This window comes from Podarcis raffonei, chromosome 12 (genome assembly GCF_027172205.1).
Source record: "Podarcis raffonei isolate rPodRaf1 chromosome 12, rPodRaf1.pri, whole genome shotgun sequence".
Lineage (NCBI taxonomy): Eukaryota > Metazoa > Chordata > Lepidosauria > Squamata > Lacertidae > Podarcis > Podarcis raffonei.
Genome location: NC_070613.1, coordinates 19605586 through 19623798, shown reverse-complemented (window position 1 = coordinate 19623798; position 18213 = coordinate 19605586). Strand labels below are relative to the sequence as shown.

Here is an 18213-nt window from a genome sequence, read left to right as displayed (position 1 = left end):
GCAAGCAGATTTTTGTTTATGTGGGCTGCCATAATTGGACGTTATTTATCTTCTTCTTCTTTTTGCCAACCTGTGATGTTATAAGAGACATAATATTTGTGGCAGCCTTTCCTTGAATTAGAACATGCTTCATATTTTAATAGCAATAAGTTGTTTCCATGTTGCCCCCTGGAATGACCCCCTGTGTTTAACATTCAAATCTATTGCACTTAGTGTACATAATATGAGAAGAGCCCTGCTGGATCAGGCCAAGCCCATCTAGTCCAGCATCCTGTTCTCACAGTGGCCAAACAGATGCCTAGGGAAAGCCCATAAGCAGAACATTAATGCCTCTCTCCCCACTTCTGCTGCCCAGCGACTGGTATTAGAGGCCTGCTGCCTCCAACATTGGAAGCTGCACATAGCCATTGTAGCCAGTGGCCATTGGCAGCCTTATCTTCCATGAATTTGTCTATTCCTCTTCTAAAGCCATTCAGGTTTTTGATGCCATCATTATATCTTAGGACAGCAAATTCCGAATGTGCTGCATGAAGAAGTATTTTGCTTTGTCTGTCTGAATGTTCCAACAGTCAGCTTTAGCAGCTAAAATTGTATTTGGTTCAGTATACTGAAGTCTCCTAGGCATGAACTAAAGCTTATCTGTTTTCATATCTGACCTTGCCTTCCTGGCTTGTTGTCTTTCCCGTCACGGTTTCATAATCGCACGAGGGAAACGTTCAAATCATCTCTGTTAGGTTGTCTCTTTATTGAAAAGCACACCCTAGTCGGCTTAGAGTTCCAGATTATGCAGTGAGCTCCAAGTCATGTGAGTGGAATATTAAATCAGCAAAGGGGGTTTGAAATGCGTTTCATTCCAACAAAGTGCTCCTGCAAAAATGATGCTTTTTAATCTCCTACTGAGACCTAAAAGCGACCTTTTCAGGCTGACATCCTGCTTTAGAGCTATTCTTACATCAAGCGTTGATTCCCAAAATATCCATGACAAATGTAGTGGGTCTAGCCACTAGACGGCAGCTTGCTTTTCTTTTGGAACTGCAGCTATCGTTATGTTCAGCGGACCCACTGTGAGTTTTAATCCGACTAGGAGCAGTGGCACTAGGAATGCAAGCTTCCTCCTGCAGCTACACCTCTCTCCTGCTCTGCAATGTTTCCTGTTTGTTTTAACCTGTAGGAAGGAGGAGGAGTTACAGATTATAATGCCATGTCTAAGCTGCTTTGGGTAAGCCTGACTCTAATGCATAGGGGTTATTCTAGGCTCACTGTGGTTCTTCTTTGAGTGCAATTCTGTATTCCCTTCAGCCAATGGTTCCCTTTCTGGAAGTGGTGCATAAAAATAATAGACAGTTCTTTGTTTCAGGAAGAGCTAAATGCATTGCAGTCTGAAAGCATTGCTGTTGTGGTTAATGGTGTGCTGTACATACGCTTTCTCATGCAGTTGACTTGCCTAAGATCCAGGAAAATCCAGATGTATGGCAGCCCTATTTTGGCATGCTTCTTTCTGATACCACTAAACCTTTTAATTATCGCATGTGAGTGGCTTCAGGAAAGTGTGTGTGTGTGTGGTTTTTATTTACTATTGCAGAATATTGTCTGGTGGGGGAGAAATCTGATGATAAGGATGCAAACTGCTACAAACTGTTTAGCATGAAGTAATCACTCATTTGACCCTTACCGTCTTGCACATCATCTTCATACCTTTTTAATTCTCTCATATTGCTTCTGCCCCCTGTCCATAGGAACCTGTCTATGCTTCTACTTATTCTCCTGCTATAGCTGCTGCCCATAAACTTCATCCCTTTGTACCTATTAATCAGGTGAGCAAATCTTGCAGACTCAGACATTGCAATGATTTGTCAAGTGCTTATTCATGCGGAGGGGGTATAGGATTGTGTCTAAGTTACACTCAGACCCATTGAAATTAATGGACCCAAGTTAGCCATCCTCATTCATTTCAATGGGTCTATGCAGAGTATGACTAGCATTAGATACAACCCATAGTTCCCTTGTCCCTTCCTTTCTCTTTCTCTTTCATCCCATCTCTCTCTCTCCCTCTCCATCTCCACACACACACACACACACACACACACACACACATATATGTCTGGAAATCTTTAGTGGCCGGCCATTATGTACTCTCCTCCTTATAGAGCAGAACACATAGCAGCATACAACCTAATCCTTTTTAACATCTAATCATTTGGGTTGCTTTCAAGAGTGGCATTCGACTTGAATTCTGAACCTTGGAATGATATGAATCTGTCTTCAGTGCCTTCAAACATTTAATGCCTTGTTTTTGAAATTCACACATCCACCGTTTTCTAGTGTGGGTGAAGCCATGGGCCCCCACCCTTCCCAGGAGGGGAGCCCAGATTCCAAAGATGGTGGTTGGCTACCAACAATTATCATGACACCTCCACTCCCATTCACTGGGGCAGGATAAGTCTGGATTTGTTCAACTTAACTAACCCTGTTTCCAGATGCCGATTCCTTGTAACTTGGTGCATTAGCAAAATGTTTGTTTCTTACTCTGAAAGTGGTCAAAAAAGGCACTATTAGTGTCATAAAAGTGGTTATGATTCACTCTATTGTTTACATATTGTTGAGCATGGTGTAGGGCCTTTTTGCTTGTTTCCTTCCTTCCTATAGTTCTAATGTATAATAAAAACTAAAGTAACATTGCTGCACAATCTGGGTTTTTCCTCTCTACTTGGAAAAGGGGAGAGGTGGAGAAATTGTGGAATGGTTGTTGTGCTCCAGTTTGTTTGGCTTCATTCTCTCTTCCCCACCCCTTTATGAAACTGGAGGCAATGACAGAAACCAGAAATGGTGATGTGTACCTGTGTGTTTGTAAAAATGATTTTTGTCCTGATCCTCAGCTGAAAAGGCACCCAGAGGGGCTTAGATGAGAACAATAATAAACAAGACAGAAGAATACACAATGCAAGAGGAAAACAAACAAACTGAGGCACCATCCTAAAAGTTACTAAGTTCCTATAGCAGCAGATTTTAATGAAAACAGTTCAGGGAAAGGAGAAGTCCAGTGGTCTCAGCAGAGCTGATTAAACTGCCCTGTCTCTCATCTTTCCTCCTCCTAGAGCCTGATGAAATTATCAGCTGCTCCAATGTAAACATTATCTTACTCATCATCAGCATATTATCATATATTTTTATATATATTGTGTGCTTGCCTTTCTCTAAATCCAAGATGTCTTACACATATAGCCAAGGCAGGTTACAGATTTAATATATGGATAGCCCAAATTCCGAAGCAAACATCAGAGTCAGTGACTAGATTTCAGGGATATGTTTTGCACCGCCTTGGAGGCAGATTATTTCTATAGTTTGGGAAGTAGTGGCGACCCAGGATAGCTATTTCACACAACCAAGCCATTGTTTGGAGGTTCTAGGTTTGAGCTTCTATAACTCGGGAAAAGGGGTTGGAGGCTTATTGCTTCTGTTCTGTTTCTGCTTCTTTGCTTTTCCTCTCCTTCTCATACTTCCATTTTCTTTTTCCTTAAGGTCAGTAGTGCTAGTTTGAAAGATCCAAGCCCCCTGGCCTTTGAACGTCACCCCTGGAGATGGAAGGTGAAATATTGCCTGTTCTGTCTGATTCTTTAGCTTAGAACCAAAAACAATATGAAACTCAGTTTTGTGGTGACAGTCTTTGGGAGAATTGTCAGCAAACAGAATGTATTATTTGGCTGAATGGATTCCAGATTTCTGATAAGGGATCATTTTTGCAAAAAAAAAAAGTTACATGTGCATAACTTTCTAAATGCATGCAAACATATAATATATGTGGGCTGGAATTAAAGACTCTTCAGTAGGGGCCAGAAGTCCAACAAGGAGGGTGCCTATCTGACCTCACCTGGAAAGGCGTTTCACAGAACTGAGCACACAGTTCTGAATGCCTGACTCCTCTAGTGGATATGATCCATACATCCTAGCCATTTGGGGCACTAACAGTAACTCCCCTGAAGACCTTGGTGATTGGGCAGGGATGTAAGGGAATAGGCAGTCTTTGAGATACCCTGGACCCAATTGTTAAGGGCCTTGTTAATCAATACAAAAACCTTGAACCTGGCCAAATAATGTATAGACAGCAAATGCAAGTTTTTAGCAGCTTATGTGCTGGTGATAGCCTGTCCCCATTGACAGTCTAGCTGCAGGGTTTTTGCACATAGAGTGCATTGCAACAATCTATGTATTCTGAAAGGAACCTTGGAAGCAGATTTAATACAAACATGAAAGCATTTGTTTTCTCCTTCTGTCCTGTATCTTTCAGTTCAGTTTCATCCACTAGACCATCTCCAAGATCTCTCTTGACCTTCATGTGTTCTGCTGTGCAGTGTGTTCATATGTTCAGAAGCTAAATTGGTCATGCTAAGCACCAAAAAAAGTGATCTGTCAGATCCAGTGATTGTAGCAATGGATAAGGGTTTTCCCTCCCTTCGGTTTAGCTCAGAACTGGGTTTCAAAGCCGGTCTGTTTTAATGATGTTTGAGTATGATTGTAACTTTTGAAACGAAGCAGTAGGGCTCAGTGCTCTTCGCTTTATTGGTGATGAGAATGACTAATGTTACTCATATTATGGGTTCAAACAGGGTTGAGAAACCTGTGCCCTCCCCCCATGTTGTTGGACAGTAGCTTCCATCATCCCTGACCCCACTGGTCATGCTGTCTGAGGCTGATGGGAGTTCAGTAACACCTGAGCAGCCACAGGTTGCCATTCCTGGCACTGATTTTTTGTATTGTACAGATTATCTTGCTTTCCATAGAATCATGCTAAACCATTTGTAGAGTCGTCTAATCCAGCCTCCTGCAGTGCAGGAATCACAACAAGTTTAGTTTGGGTAATTTGGTCTAGATTATTTTTGGCATATGTTGTGTTCAGTTGTGGAGAAAATGAACCCTTTCTGTTTTGAAGTCCTTTGGGATCCTAGCAGAAATACTTCAGGCATTTTTGTCTGAATTAATGGTCTAGACGCACCATTTAATAATAATAATAATGGGGCGGCTTCAAGCAAAATATTAAAATACAATATTTCATCAAATATTAAAAGCTTCCCTAAAGAGGGCTGCCTTCAGATGTCTTCTAAAAGTCAGACAGTTATTTATTTCTTTGATATCTGGTGGGAGGGCATTCCACAGAGTGGGTGCCGCTACCGAGAAGGCCCTCTGCCTGGTTCCCTGTAACTTTGCTTCTCTCAGTGAGGGAACTGACAGAAGGCCCTCGGCGCTGGACCTCAGTGTCTGGGCAGAACGATGGGGGTGGAGACCCTCCTTCAGGTTTAAAGAGACCAGCACTAGTTACAAGCAGTGTGTGTTGGATATTTTTGCATTTTTCTTGAACATTTCCTTTTGTCATTCCGATGACCATGTATGCCCTTGGCACTGCCTTTTCTCTGGGTTTCATAAGTGTTTTATGGTTGCACAAATATTTCTATGTGGATCCCATCAATTCTTACCAGTCAATGAAAAGTTATTGGAGTTTTAGAACTTTGCAGATTAAGCCACTTCAACTCCTTGTAGTGGTCCAGAGTGCAGTTTATAGTCTTCCTTCCTTCCTTTGTTGCATTGCCTTGTATCCAAAATGGAGAAATGAGTACATAGCAGTTGTATACATGTACAAAGAAAGGGATGGGTATAAGCATAAGCCCCTTTCCAGGTATCTCAAAATTGACAGTTTTGCTTAAACGCAAAGCTCTTCTGAGCTGATTTGCTTCTCTTAGGAACCTGCAAATCTTCAGGTGTTCCAAGACTGCGTCATCCCTGACCATTGGCCATTCTGCTGATAGGAGTTGTTTTTCAACATTGGGGTGGGGGTGCACAGATTCCCCAGTTAGGGAAGCTCATGATAAAGACACCATATAAGGGTTAGATCTTCACAGTCAGTTCAGAAAATCTGTCCATTTAGCCTTTCAAAATACCTTGAGAGATAAATACTTTCTGATATCCCCAGAGCAGCCAAGAGCAATCCAATGGTTAGTACTTGCTAAATGCATAGGTTAACTTAGTTGGGTCAGAACATGATTTCAAAGGCCAAAGAAGCAGAACAAATCTATTTTGTTGTAGTGCCTTCTTCAAACTGTAGTTAGTGCTCTTGTAGAAACACCAACGTCATATTGAGTGGTTTCTTGGCAGGAACTTGGTAATCTGGGGCATTTGCTTGTATTACAAGAAGAATTATGCCATGCCACCTTGCAACCAGGGTAAAATGGAGAGACACTGGAGGGAGTTGTTACTCAAATCATTACAATTATGGAAACACTACTAGAAACCAGCTCGGCAGAAGACTGTGAATGCACATGGCAACATGGTTGTGTTTATCTCATGAGAGGGCTAAAATTAATGTACCAGCTTTTACCTGTTTTTCTTGTTTATTCATTCTTGCACATATGCACCTGAAATAAGGCTGATGTCTGTTATAGCCCTGTGAAGTTAGGTGAAACTGTTAAGAGCTGCGAGCAAGCAGTTGCTTGAGGTGGAAGGCACCAGCTCCCAGAAGTCTTTGGGGGAAGCCATGATTGTTCAAAGTGGTATCTTATGGCTTTAAATGTATGGCTTGAATGTGAGCTATGCTCTGAAAGTTTGTCTAGCGTCAAACTGAGCAAATAATAATAATAATAACAATCCAAAGAACTAGCTTCCTTCTGCATATCAGAGGTGAACATGTGCATTTTGGATGCTTATTGAAAAAATAACCAGATTAGGAACAACAACAAAATTACCCATAGTGCCATCTTGTCAATGTTTCTTATGAAAACAACAACACATAAATTATTGTACAAGATGAATTCTGCCAGTGAATCAAATAAGTTTAGGCCAAAGATTCATGCATGAAAATGCCATCTAACAATAACATGGTAATTACGTTTTTAAAAAATTGTATGGAGGCATTGTAAGATAGAACACATTTAAAGGGCCAGGGGTTGGTTTGTTTTTTTGTTTTCTCTCTTGTGCCTCAAAATTCAACTCCTCTTTCTCTTTGAAAACCAGAGGATGTCGGATACCTGTGAAAGTCAAATGACAATTGAAGAAAGAAAGCAATTGATAAGTGTTCGGGAAGAGGCTTGGAAAGCGAGAGGGAAAGGAGCAGCCAATGACTCGACACAGTTCACTGTGGCTGGCAGAATGGTCAAAAAAGGTCAGTGAATTTATCCATCCTTTGTAACTGGGAATGTTTTCAGTGACAGAAGTGAGAAGCAAGCAGAGGCAGATATGCCAAGGAACATTCAGTTCCTCATAATCTCTGGAAGCCGCTCGTTTCAATTTCCCCCTACATTATTTGTAGAGTCATTTCAATTATATTAAAAGCACAGTAGGATAATGAAACGGCAAAATATTTGCATTCTGAAGCTGATTGTGTGTTGAGTTTCCCTTTATATGCATTTTGAACACTCTGTAACTAGACCTCAAGATGCTGTAAATAAGATCTAAGCAATCAACATCTGATCACATCGTGTTAGGATACTTAACCAATGAGTTCCCTACTTGCTTTTGGGAATTGCCATTATCTTTTCTCATCACCGCATCTTCCTGCAAAAAAATGGCCCTAACCCCAGGCTTTTGTGAATGCTTAAAATATGGATATGCATGGTCCCAAAGGAGACCATAACCTATATTTGCATAATAGTGATTATGGGGAGAGCTTCCTGGGTGAAATGTTTAGGCATGCTAATTCACTAAAAACTGAAGCATCTGTTATGTAATACAAAACTGAGCATCTGCTTATTCCACAGGCTTAGCATCTCCTACTGCCATAACACCTGCCGCATCCCCTTTCTGCAACAGACTGAAGTCAACAACACCCATCTCAAAACCCCTGGAAGGTGGGTCATTTAAAAAAAGGAAAGTATGATGTCTAATGAGAGTGGTTTTGATTCTCATTAATCTCAGCAACTGTTTTCATTCTTATTTTGCTTAGAAATTGAAGCTAGGCCAGATATGCAGTTAGAATCGGACATGAAGTTGGATAAACTGGAGACTTTCTTGGGGAGGCTGAACAACAAAGGTCTGTAACAGTTTAAGGCATTTTGTGTTTTAGCTCACCTTCCTTACATCTGCTGATTTAGTAGTTCTGCTAAGTATTTTCTTCACTGCAGCAGTGGCTTGTGAGTCACATGTCTACAACATCCACTAGCAAAGCTTTGCTTAATTCAGGACACTGGTGGAACACCATGGCTCCCCAGTATAAAAAGCACACTTACCACCTTTGTTTGTTGTTCTGCCTTTTTTCCCCTGTGCTATACTCAGTGGATTCCCAGGCAGTGATCCAGACGCCATACCTGCCTGGCTTCAGTGAACTTGCTGCATCATGGGCATTCAGAATTATTTGTCACGCAATATATTTATTTTAAGAGATTATGAATATTAAGACTCATAAGAAAATGTCCTGCAAATTACATTTTTGATTGTTTGTTTATTGTTTATACAAATAGCTATTTGGGGGCTGGGGCACACAATATATGGCTTGCACTGAGCACAATTATTATTAGTTCTGACACTGCACTCATGACTTCACTATAATCTGTGCTATCAATTCTAGCTAAGCTTTTCAGTTTTTGAGCATTGCTTGTATTACCCCAGTTGAAGTCCACAAAAAATTCTCATCCCCTTCTTAAATGGCGGATCCTTCTTTGAATAAATTTGAAATGGCAGTGAAGTTGTTCCTCTGCACACTTAAGCAGACTTCCCATTGCTACTGTGACCAAGAGAAACTGCCAGGAGTACAATAGTTGGAAGCTATTGCTGCTTATTTTGTTCTTTGTCTTGAGAATATAAGGGAACTCCTGTTGGATGGCGCCAGTCAGTCATCCATCCAGTCTGCAGGTGGGGAACCTGTGGCCCTCCAGATGTTGGACTCCAGCTTCCATTAACCCTGGTCAGCATGGCCACTGGCCAGGGATGATGGTAATTGGAGTCCAGCAACATCCGAAGGAACACAGGTTCCCATCTCTGATCTCATTCAACCTTCTGTTTCACACAGTGGTTAACCAGATGCCTCCAGGAAGTCCACAAGCAGGACACAGAGGCAGTAGCCCTCTCCCATTGTTGCTCTCCAGCAACTGGAATTCACTGACTTTCTCCCTCTGAAGTAGGAGGCTCCATAGAGCTATGACTAGTACCATTGCTAAGCTAATCCTTCCTGACTTTCTCTCATCCATTTATAAAGCTACTTTAGCCATTTAATTGTTCCTTGTTGTCTTCTTTGTCTGCATTTACGCAGGCAATGGATGTTGTTTGTCCCTTGGTATCTTGCACCAATACCAAGGGTGGGTTTTCAAAAACAAAAACAAAAAAATAAAGCAATGGAAAGATATTGTGTTTTATTTTTTCTATAGTTGGTGGAATGCAAGAAACATTGCTGACAGTCACGGGAAAATCTGTGAAGGAAGTGATGAAGCTGGATGATGAAGAAACATTTTCCAAGTTTTACCGTTGCATGGATTACCCCACTTCCTCTTTGCCTTTGGACCTGGATGAAGACTTTGATGCCATATTTGATCCTGATGCACCGAAGTGAGCACTTTTTTTTCCACACACCTGGGGAGAGGGATGCTCCTACCACTGCCAGAGTTCGCCTTTGCAGCTTCCCTTTGCTTTATGCAGTGCTAAATGATTCCTACTGGAAAGAGTTAGGCTATGAGTTCTTGTACTGCCATCTCTTCCACACCTGAGGTGAAAGCCCCAGGCACTCTATTACTATTACAGTGGTGCCTCGCAAGACGAAATTAATTCGTTCTGCGAGGTTTTTCGTCTCGCAATTTTTTCATCTTGCGAAGCACGGTTTCCCAAAAACCTCAAAAAAGGCTACCACACCGCGTGCTATGAGTTGCTCTTCCAATACGTTTTCGTCTTGCGCAGCAAGCCCATAGGGCTTCTTGCGAAGCAACTCAAAAAACGAAAAACTCTTTTGTCTTGCGAGGCATTCGTCTTGCGAGGTACCACTGTAGTATTATTATTATTATTATTATTATTATTATTATTATTATTATGTCTTCCTCTCTCTTCCTTTGTCGAGCTAGGAGTGGTTGTGGTAGAGAAGGCAGTACCAGTTCCTCATTGCTTGAAAAGGGAATGCTAGGATATAAAGTTCTTCAGTTTAAAGACTAAGAATCCAGTATCAGTGATGATATTAATTTCAGCTTAGTCCTCCTGGGATCATTATGGTTTGCATGGCCAATGTATTAGGACTTATGCACCAGCAGCATTTGACTGTGGTGACAGACCCTGTGTGCATGTATATTTCACTTACATCTCATCTTTCTTTCAAGGAGCTTGGGAGGGGCAGTGCATCAAGAGATTGTTCATTGAGCAAGACCCCATCTATTGAGCTTCTAGGGATCTGAATCCAGCTTTGTATCAGGGGCGTAGCGCTGTTTGCCAGTGCCCGGGGCAGGTGCAGAGTGCATCTTCCCAGCCCACGCCACCACCAGGTGTGCGCTCATGCACTGGGCGGGGGTGGCGCACGGAGGCTGCTCTTCACCCGGCCCTCGCTGCCGCCAATCGAACCCATGTCCCTGAGATTAAGAGTCTCATTCTCTACATTGCCATTGTAATTAATGCTAAGGAAGCCATAGAATTGAAAAGGCAAATGCTGGCAGGTAACAGTCCATGCTTATTGTTATTATTATTATTTATTAAATTTGTTACTCGCTTTATCTTGCCCAAGGGAACCCAAAGTGACTTTCAAACAAACAAAAAGTCCAAATGGATAAATTTAGCATTTCTATGGAAAATCAGATATTGAAAAGAATAACACAGAAATAGCAAATCTGGATTAAATGGGGGGTGGGGGGTGGAATTGTCAGTATTTTCATTCTCTCCCGTTGCTGAGTGTGTGACTGTTAGATCACATGCTCTGTGTGTTTACATTCTATGCTTTCGAAGCATGAGAACGGAAGACACTGTGTACCACTTCCACTCTCTTTGTTCTTTGTTCTTTGTTCTGACTCTTGTTCTCTCTTGGTGGAGAAGAGAGACACGCCATGATTGCTCTTTATTTTGATCCTGTAAATAAATAACTAAACTCAGATGCCACGTGTCTGCAATCTCAGCTTCTGCTAGGACTCTGCTGTTTACTATGTGCATGCATTTTCGGATGCATGTCGTGCTTGGACGTCCAGAGGGGTGAATGCTGTGTTATGCGCTCCAGACAGGTGCCGGGAGAGGGCTGTCTCCCACCAAGAAGCACCAACAGGAATAGGAGGTAGCATTTTGATGAGGATAGATTTTTGTGCACACTGTGCAAAACTGGCATGCGTGAGCAGCATTGAGTACACAATACACTGCTGTGTTTTGGAAGCTCCCAACGTTTCATGGAAGGCGGATAAAGTTTGGGTTAAGCATGGGTCTCTTTCTTTTCTCAGGTTGACTTCTTTGGTAGCAGAGCACAAACGTGCAGTGAGGCCCGTGCGCAGAGTCCAGGCTTCCAGGAACCCTTTAAAGATGTTAGCCGCAAGAGAGGACATTCTTCATGAATACACAGAGCAAAGGCTAAATGTGGCTTTTATGGAATCAAAGCGGATGAAAGTTGAAAAAAGTAAGTTTGGTATCCCAAGTGCACCTTCCGTGTGCTACAGATGCAGTGTTCTTGGAATTTATGGTTTGGCTTTGAAGCGTAGTGGTAGTGCTGTAGAAAGAGCACTATGACCTTGAGCCAATAAATATGTTTTTAAATCCACAATATCCATACCAAAATTAGATGCATGTGAAGAGGGGAGGAACAAGATGGGAGCATGTGGATATAAAGATACTTTTCAGGCTGATGAACCATAGTTTATTGGCATGAGACCCTTTTATTATTATTATTATTATTATTATTATTATTATTATTATTACTATTACTATTACTATTACTATTACTATTATTACTACTACCACTACAATACTTGTAAGTTACTTGGAGACCTTTGGGTAACAAGCAACTAATAACAACCTGAGAATATACTAGAGGTCTGAGTATTTACAGATTACTTTACCTTAAAATAGGAAGTGCCTCAATAATTTTAAATGAATAGTGCAGACAGGGAGAGGGAGAAGAGGTTGTCAGTCATTGCCAGGAGTGTGTGCCTATATGTCCTGGAAAATAACTGCAAACACACCTGAATCCCATTCATTGACTTAAGTAACTATTATGCAAAAAATAATAATGATGCAATTTTCCTTATAGACTTGCCCTATATAAATATACAGTGGTACTTCAGTCTACAAACTGAATTCATTCTGGAAGTCCGTTCTTAAACCAAAGCGTTCTTAAACCGAGGGGCGCTTTCCCTACTGAGGCCTCCCACCGCCAGTGCCCTTCCACCATTCAGCTTCCGAGGCAAAGTTTGCAAGCCGGAACACCTACTTCCGGTTTTGCGGAGTTCGTTGCCCGAATAGTTAACAGGACTGTTTGTAGACCGAGGTACCACTGTATAGGAATTTTAAGACCTAAATGCTTCCATTTTTCACCATTATCTTGAAAATTTCCTCCTGGAAATGTCAGGTTCTTCAGATTAGTGAATAACTTGAGCTCAACCTGTTTTTTTGTTGTCTCTTTCAGCAGCAACAACAAAAAATGCTGGAAATGAGCCATGCATGAAAAAACCTAAATAAAATTTGGAAACGAAACATAATGTGGTTTCTTTGTTGTTTTGTGTGTGTGGCTTTCTTTCTTTTTCTTCTCCCCTTGCTTTTTTCTGTCTTGTCTGTTGTTTTTTTACTTCTACTGTTTTAAGTGTCTGCAAACTCAAATTTCTCAGAAGTAGCACTTGCTGGCTTAGCGAGTAAGGAGAACTTCAGCAATGTTAGTCTGCGTAGTGTCAATCTAACAGAACAGAACTCAAACAACAGTGCTGTGCCATATAAGCAGCTGATGCTCTTGCAAATCAAAGGTATGTGAAAGAGCTATTATTTTCTAAATTTTATCTGAAATGCAGACTTTAAGAAGTTATATGGGGAACTGAGGAGGAACAGCATCCATATACTGTGGTTGAGGGCTGCGGCAAATGTAGATAAATGAGTGGTCATCTTAAGCCACTCATTTATCTAGGAATTGGCCCAACAAGTATCATCCTTGTAGTGTCTGTGTGTTCAAAGCACTTGGCAGGCAGGCTTCTTCTTGGAACAGCTTGGCTCAGCATCAAATTCATCTAATAGTAAGGACCCCCTGTTCCAAAGGTGTTGCAATATTCAGAAATTCTCCCTCCACCTTCACAACAGGTGCAGATGGCGTACTGGTTGTTTTTTGTTTTTTTTTGGGGGGGGAACCCTATCATGTTGCCTCTTACATAAGGAGAGCCAGCTGCATCAGGCCAGTGGCCCATTCTTGCAGTGGCCAGACAGATCCCTATGGGAAACAGCTGAGCTCAACAGCATTCTTCCCTCTTGCAGTTTCCAGCAAATGGTGTTCAGAGGCATACTACCTCTGACACATTTTTTTCCCTAAACTAAAAGGTCCCAAGGGTTGTATCCAGCTAAGTTCAACACAGAGTAGACTCAATGAAATGAATGCAATTAAGTTAGTCATGCCCATTCATTTAAATGGATCTGCTCTTGAGTATGGTTAGCGTTGGATATAACCCCAGGTATTCAAACCTTGTCTCACAGATTGCAGCTGCTGGGTTATTTTGGTGATTAAGTTGCTGTATTCTTTATGCACAGGAACCCTCTGCTACTACATAAGCTACCTCTTGCATAAAACAACATTGAGGAAATGGAGTATTAGTTATTTGTTACAGGGTTGTGGTTCCTTCCCCAACCCCCTCAGTGTAATCAAGCCCGGAAGATGGCGCTAGTACAGTCGTACCTTCGACTTCCAAAACATTCCATTCAACTTCAAAAACAAACCAAAGCACGGCTTCTGATTGGCTGCAGGAAGTTCCTGCAGCCAATCAGACACCGCGGAAGCCCCACTGGACGTTCGGGTTCCAAAGAACGTTTGCAAACCGGAATACTCACTTCCAGGTTTGTGGCGTTCGGGAGTCAAAACGTCCGAGTACCAAGGCGTTCGGGATCCAAGGTATGACTGTACTTATTTATAGGAATGCAACTAGTCTGTTTTTCCCCCTCTCCCTTTCAATGTAGGAAGAAGACATGTTCAAACAAGATTAGTCGAGCCAAGGGCTTCATCGCTTAACAGTGGCGACTGTTTCCTGTTACTTACTCCTCATTTCTGCTTCCTGTGGGTAGGGGAGTTTGCAAATGTCATCGAGAAAGCAAAGGTTGGTGCTTATAAGCATTGAGATAACAAAGCCCTTAGTTCCTGGGGAGTTTCTTCTGTGGGCAAGATAGAGAATGGCTGTTTGTAACATGTGAAATGTGGATGTAACTGATGGGGCACTTCTCTTCCTCCTCCTTGCTGTCATTTTGTGCCTCTCCCCCCCCCCCCCCCAAAAAAAATGCTGGTGTGGGTTGATTTTTTTATATATTAAAAATTGCATTGCAGTTTTCCTGCTTTTTTAAACAAAGCAAGCATTACTATTGTTTATTATTTATGAATTTATACACTGCTTACATGCCAGAATGGCTTTTAAGCAGTATAACATATCAAGTTCCTATGTGACTTACAAAAATCCAGAGGCATCATTTAAAGCAATAAAACCACATTTAAAAACCACAAAGAAATTGAGGGGATAGAAGAGACAGTGGGAGTCAAAGCTGGTGTTAATGGTTTGTAACTTGTTAAACCTTACAACTGAGCAAATTAAATAATTCTATGTGTGGAGGAGGAGGAATACAAGAATTCTGCTGTATTCAAACGGGAGGGTGGGGAATGCTTTGAAGATGTTCTCTTTGGCTTCTGGGTTAACTGGGATGAAGTCCTCATTGAAATGCAAACAAGAGAGCCTATATGCATCTGACATAGTTTTCATGTTCAGTATGGTTTGTCTAATAAAAACAGCAGAAAGCTCCCATCCTCTTTCTCTCCTCTGAACTGAGCCATTATCCCACCAGCTGAGACAAGCCTATTCAGCTAATCGTGTTCAAATTTCTTAGGCTTCAGAACTTGCAACTTTAATTCAGACAAAGCGAGAACTTGGCTGCCGGGCTCCTTATGTGCAGACCATAGAGGAAGGAATCAATACGCACACTCATGCGGCCAAAGACTTCTGGAAACTGCTCGGTGGCCAGACAAGCTACCAGTGTAAGGCTCTCTTTTTTTGTTTTCTCCATCTCAGTGCTGGCTTTTTTTTGGTAAGAATATCCAAGAATTGCTTCTTCCAAGTTAAACTGACGTGACGTTTTGTCTTGCCTGCTCATTTCAAGCTGCTGGAAACCCGGAAGAAGATGAAATGTATGAAGCTGCAATAATAGAAACAAATTGCATTTACCGACTAGTGGATGATAAACTTATTCCTGATGATGACTACTGGGGAAAGATGCCAAAGTGTACACTGTTGAATTCAAAAGAGGTATAGTAAGTGGTGCTTTGAAGTTCAGTGGCAGCTCTGGTGCTCCTTTTGGGGCGCAAACAAGCATTGCCTTTTAGTACAGTTTCCTAGGATATTTTCCCCTTAGGGCTCTGCTGATTCTGAAGTAGGCCCAGACCAGCCCTTGAGTGATTGCACACTGCCTTCTCCCGATAACTGAACTAGCACCCTTGACCCCCAAATCACAAATTAAATCTAAGAGTGCCCATGCCAGAAGATAGGAACTGTGGGAACCAGGTGATGTTGTAGTATTCCTGGCTCACTCTTCTAAGCTAAGGAAATAAAATATATTTACAAGGCATACAAACAGGCACTTTTCACAGAGCTACAAGTGGGATAATTACAAACCTTAGTGCTTGCCTTGAAAGGTGCAGATGTTGTAGTTTTTCGTTATGCAGCTGTAAATATACAAACCTGTAAATTGGGGTGGGTGGGGGGAGGCAAGACAACAAGCCATTTGTGTAGCAGACCCCGGCAGCAAATCAATTATTGCTCAGAAATGAAGCCTGAACTACTCATTATGGGGAAATGGGTGGGTGCTGCTGATCCATTTCTTCCCAGTAAACATGCATACCATTATTTTTGTGGTGTTATTGTCAGCATTGTTTAGCTGCACTGCTCAGTTTTTACTCAGCATTTCTTCTTTTTTGGCTAAATGAATGACTTCATTGTTTGTTCTCTCTCCTCCTCCTCCCCCCTCCTTCAGGTCTTGGTGTTTGATTTTGGTAGCGAAGTGTATGTTTGGCATGGGAAGGAGGTCACGCTAGCCCAAAGAAAAGTGGCATTCCAGCTGGCCAAACACTTGTGGAATGGCACCTTTGACTATGCAAACTGTGACATCAATCCTCTGGATCCTGGTGAATGCAACCCCCTTATTCCAAGGTATCAATCCCAACCCTACGATTCGTAATGCCGAATTTGCTCCCTCTTTTGATACCTCCATAACAAACGTTGCCATGAGCTAAGGATCTGAATTGCTTGCAGCTTAGAGCAGGCTTCCTCAACCTCGGCCCTCCAGATGTTTTGAGACTACAATTCCCATCATCCCTGACCACTGGTCCTGCTATCTAGGGATTATGGGAGTTGTAGGCCAAAAACATCTGGAGGGCCGAGGTTGAGGCAGCCTGGCTTAGAGAGTTTCCTCTAACTTTTGATAATTCTTATGCATTTGTGGGAGGAAAATGATGGCTTCTGCATTCACCCCAGCCATTGTTAAAAGAACATGCAATGCTTGTGCCAGTACCAGACAGGAAACATGTTTGGAAAAATAAATATTGCAGACTTCCTTCTCAGTATATCCAAACAGGGTGTGTATCTCACTGCTCTACAGCTCCTCATTCACATTTTTAAACAACCCTGCATCAGAATTGTGAAGAGTGTTTTTACCTACACAATCTTGTGTTCTTGTAATTCTCAAAAATAAATAAGAGCTTTCAAAGTTGAATTAGGCAAGACATTCAGTACTATTTTTAACCTGTCGCAGCTTTTATTTTATAGTGTGAAACGTTGGTTGACATTGGAGTGTTTTCTGTGTTTATATCTATCTATCTATCTATCATCTATCTATCTATCTATCTATCATCTATCTATCTTTTCTGTAATGCAGAAAAGGACAGGGACGTCCAGACTGGGCTATTTTTGGCAGGCTCACAGAACACAATGAGACAATATTATTTAAAGAAAAGTTTCTCGATTGGACCGAACTGAAGAAACCAGCTGAGAAGAACTCTGGTGAATCCCCTCAGAAGGTGTCAGAATTATATAATTTATAGTAGTTTTATTTGTGTAAATTAATTATGCATTGCCAATCAGGGCATGAAACAAACTTTATATTGTTCCACAAAGCGAACCTGTATGAGAGATTGTATTGTGTCCATTTTACAAATGGAAATACTAAGCTCTAAGAGATGGATTTGCCCAGGGGCTTACCCAATGAATTCATAGAATTCTAGAAACAGACCACAAGGGGCATCTAGTCCAACCCCCCTGAAGTGCAGGAATCTTTTGTCCAATGTGGGGCTGAAACCCACAATTGTACCTGGGGATTTCACTATAGCTACTGCGATGCACTTGTCCTCTGTACTAAGATGACATGATGATTATAACATTTATTGTGGTCCCTTATGAAGTAAAAGAAACTGAGATTGTCAGGTGTGAGGCTAGATTTCACCATTATAAGTGTTATTTCTATTCATGTAGTCTTTTATTCCATGTCTTCTGAAGGTTAATTTTGTGATTGACAACCAAAGTGAATTGCTGATGAACCCCTGTAGGCTTCTTTCGTATGATGATAAGTGCTTGACATCTGGCTCGTTTGTTATCATAATGTCATAACGGGCTTTCTGAAATTGCTGTCTAAGGGGAAATATGCTTTGTGTCTTGTTACAGGAGGAAACCAGGTCTGACATTAAACCGTACGATGTCATGCGAATGGTCCCTGTGCCCGAGACAACGGTTGGCACGGTCTTGGATGGGATGAACATCGGCCGCGGCTATGGATTCATTGAGGGAGATGACGGGAGGCAATTCGAAATCATCACTGTCTCTGTGGATGTCTGGCATATATTGGAATTTGATTATAGCAGGCTCCCTAAGCAAAGCATCGGGCAGTTTCATGAAGGCGACACGTATGTGGTCAAATGGAAGTACCTTGTGAGCACTTCAGGTTAGTGAAAAATCCTCTAATGAAGTATTGATTTATTTTTTTAATTGGGTAAAGTTGATCTGTGTTGCCCGTGAGGCACTCAACTATTCAAGCACATAACCAACTAGTTTTGTTTTTCCGAAACAATCT

General features: G+C 41.7%; 1 protein-coding gene across 13 annotated transcripts in view; it reads left to right on the top strand.

Moving 5' to 3' along the window:
- SVIL (supervillin) overlaps positions 1 to 18213 on the top strand; it is a 99172-nt gene that overhangs the window by 68760 nt on the left and 12199 nt on the right. For 9 of the 13 annotated variants that reach the window (XM_053359095.1, XM_053359091.1, XM_053359098.1 and 6 more), the window contains 14 exons: positions 1737 to 1814; positions 3520 to 3585; positions 7000 to 7147; positions 7743 to 7832; positions 7928 to 8014; positions 9345 to 9522; positions 11373 to 11545; positions 12726 to 12881; positions 14074 to 14210; positions 14986 to 15133; positions 15256 to 15401; positions 16126 to 16301; positions 17026 to 17167; positions 17808 to 18084. In XM_053359095.1, coding sequence (XP_053215070.1) covers positions 1737 to 1814; positions 3520 to 3585; positions 7000 to 7147; positions 7743 to 7832; positions 7928 to 8014; positions 9345 to 9522; positions 11373 to 11545; positions 12726 to 12881; positions 14074 to 14210; positions 14986 to 15133; positions 15256 to 15401; positions 16126 to 16301; positions 17026 to 17167; positions 17808 to 18084 — 2002 coding nt within the window. The remainder of the gene's footprint in view (positions 1 to 1736; positions 1815 to 3519; positions 3586 to 6999; positions 7148 to 7742; positions 7833 to 7927; positions 8015 to 9344; positions 9523 to 11372; positions 11546 to 12725; positions 12882 to 14073; positions 14211 to 14985; positions 15134 to 15255; positions 15402 to 16125; positions 16302 to 17025; positions 17168 to 17807; positions 18085 to 18213) is intronic. The other 4 variants (XM_053359103.1, XM_053359097.1, XM_053359092.1 and 1 more) reach the window with 3 other exon arrangements.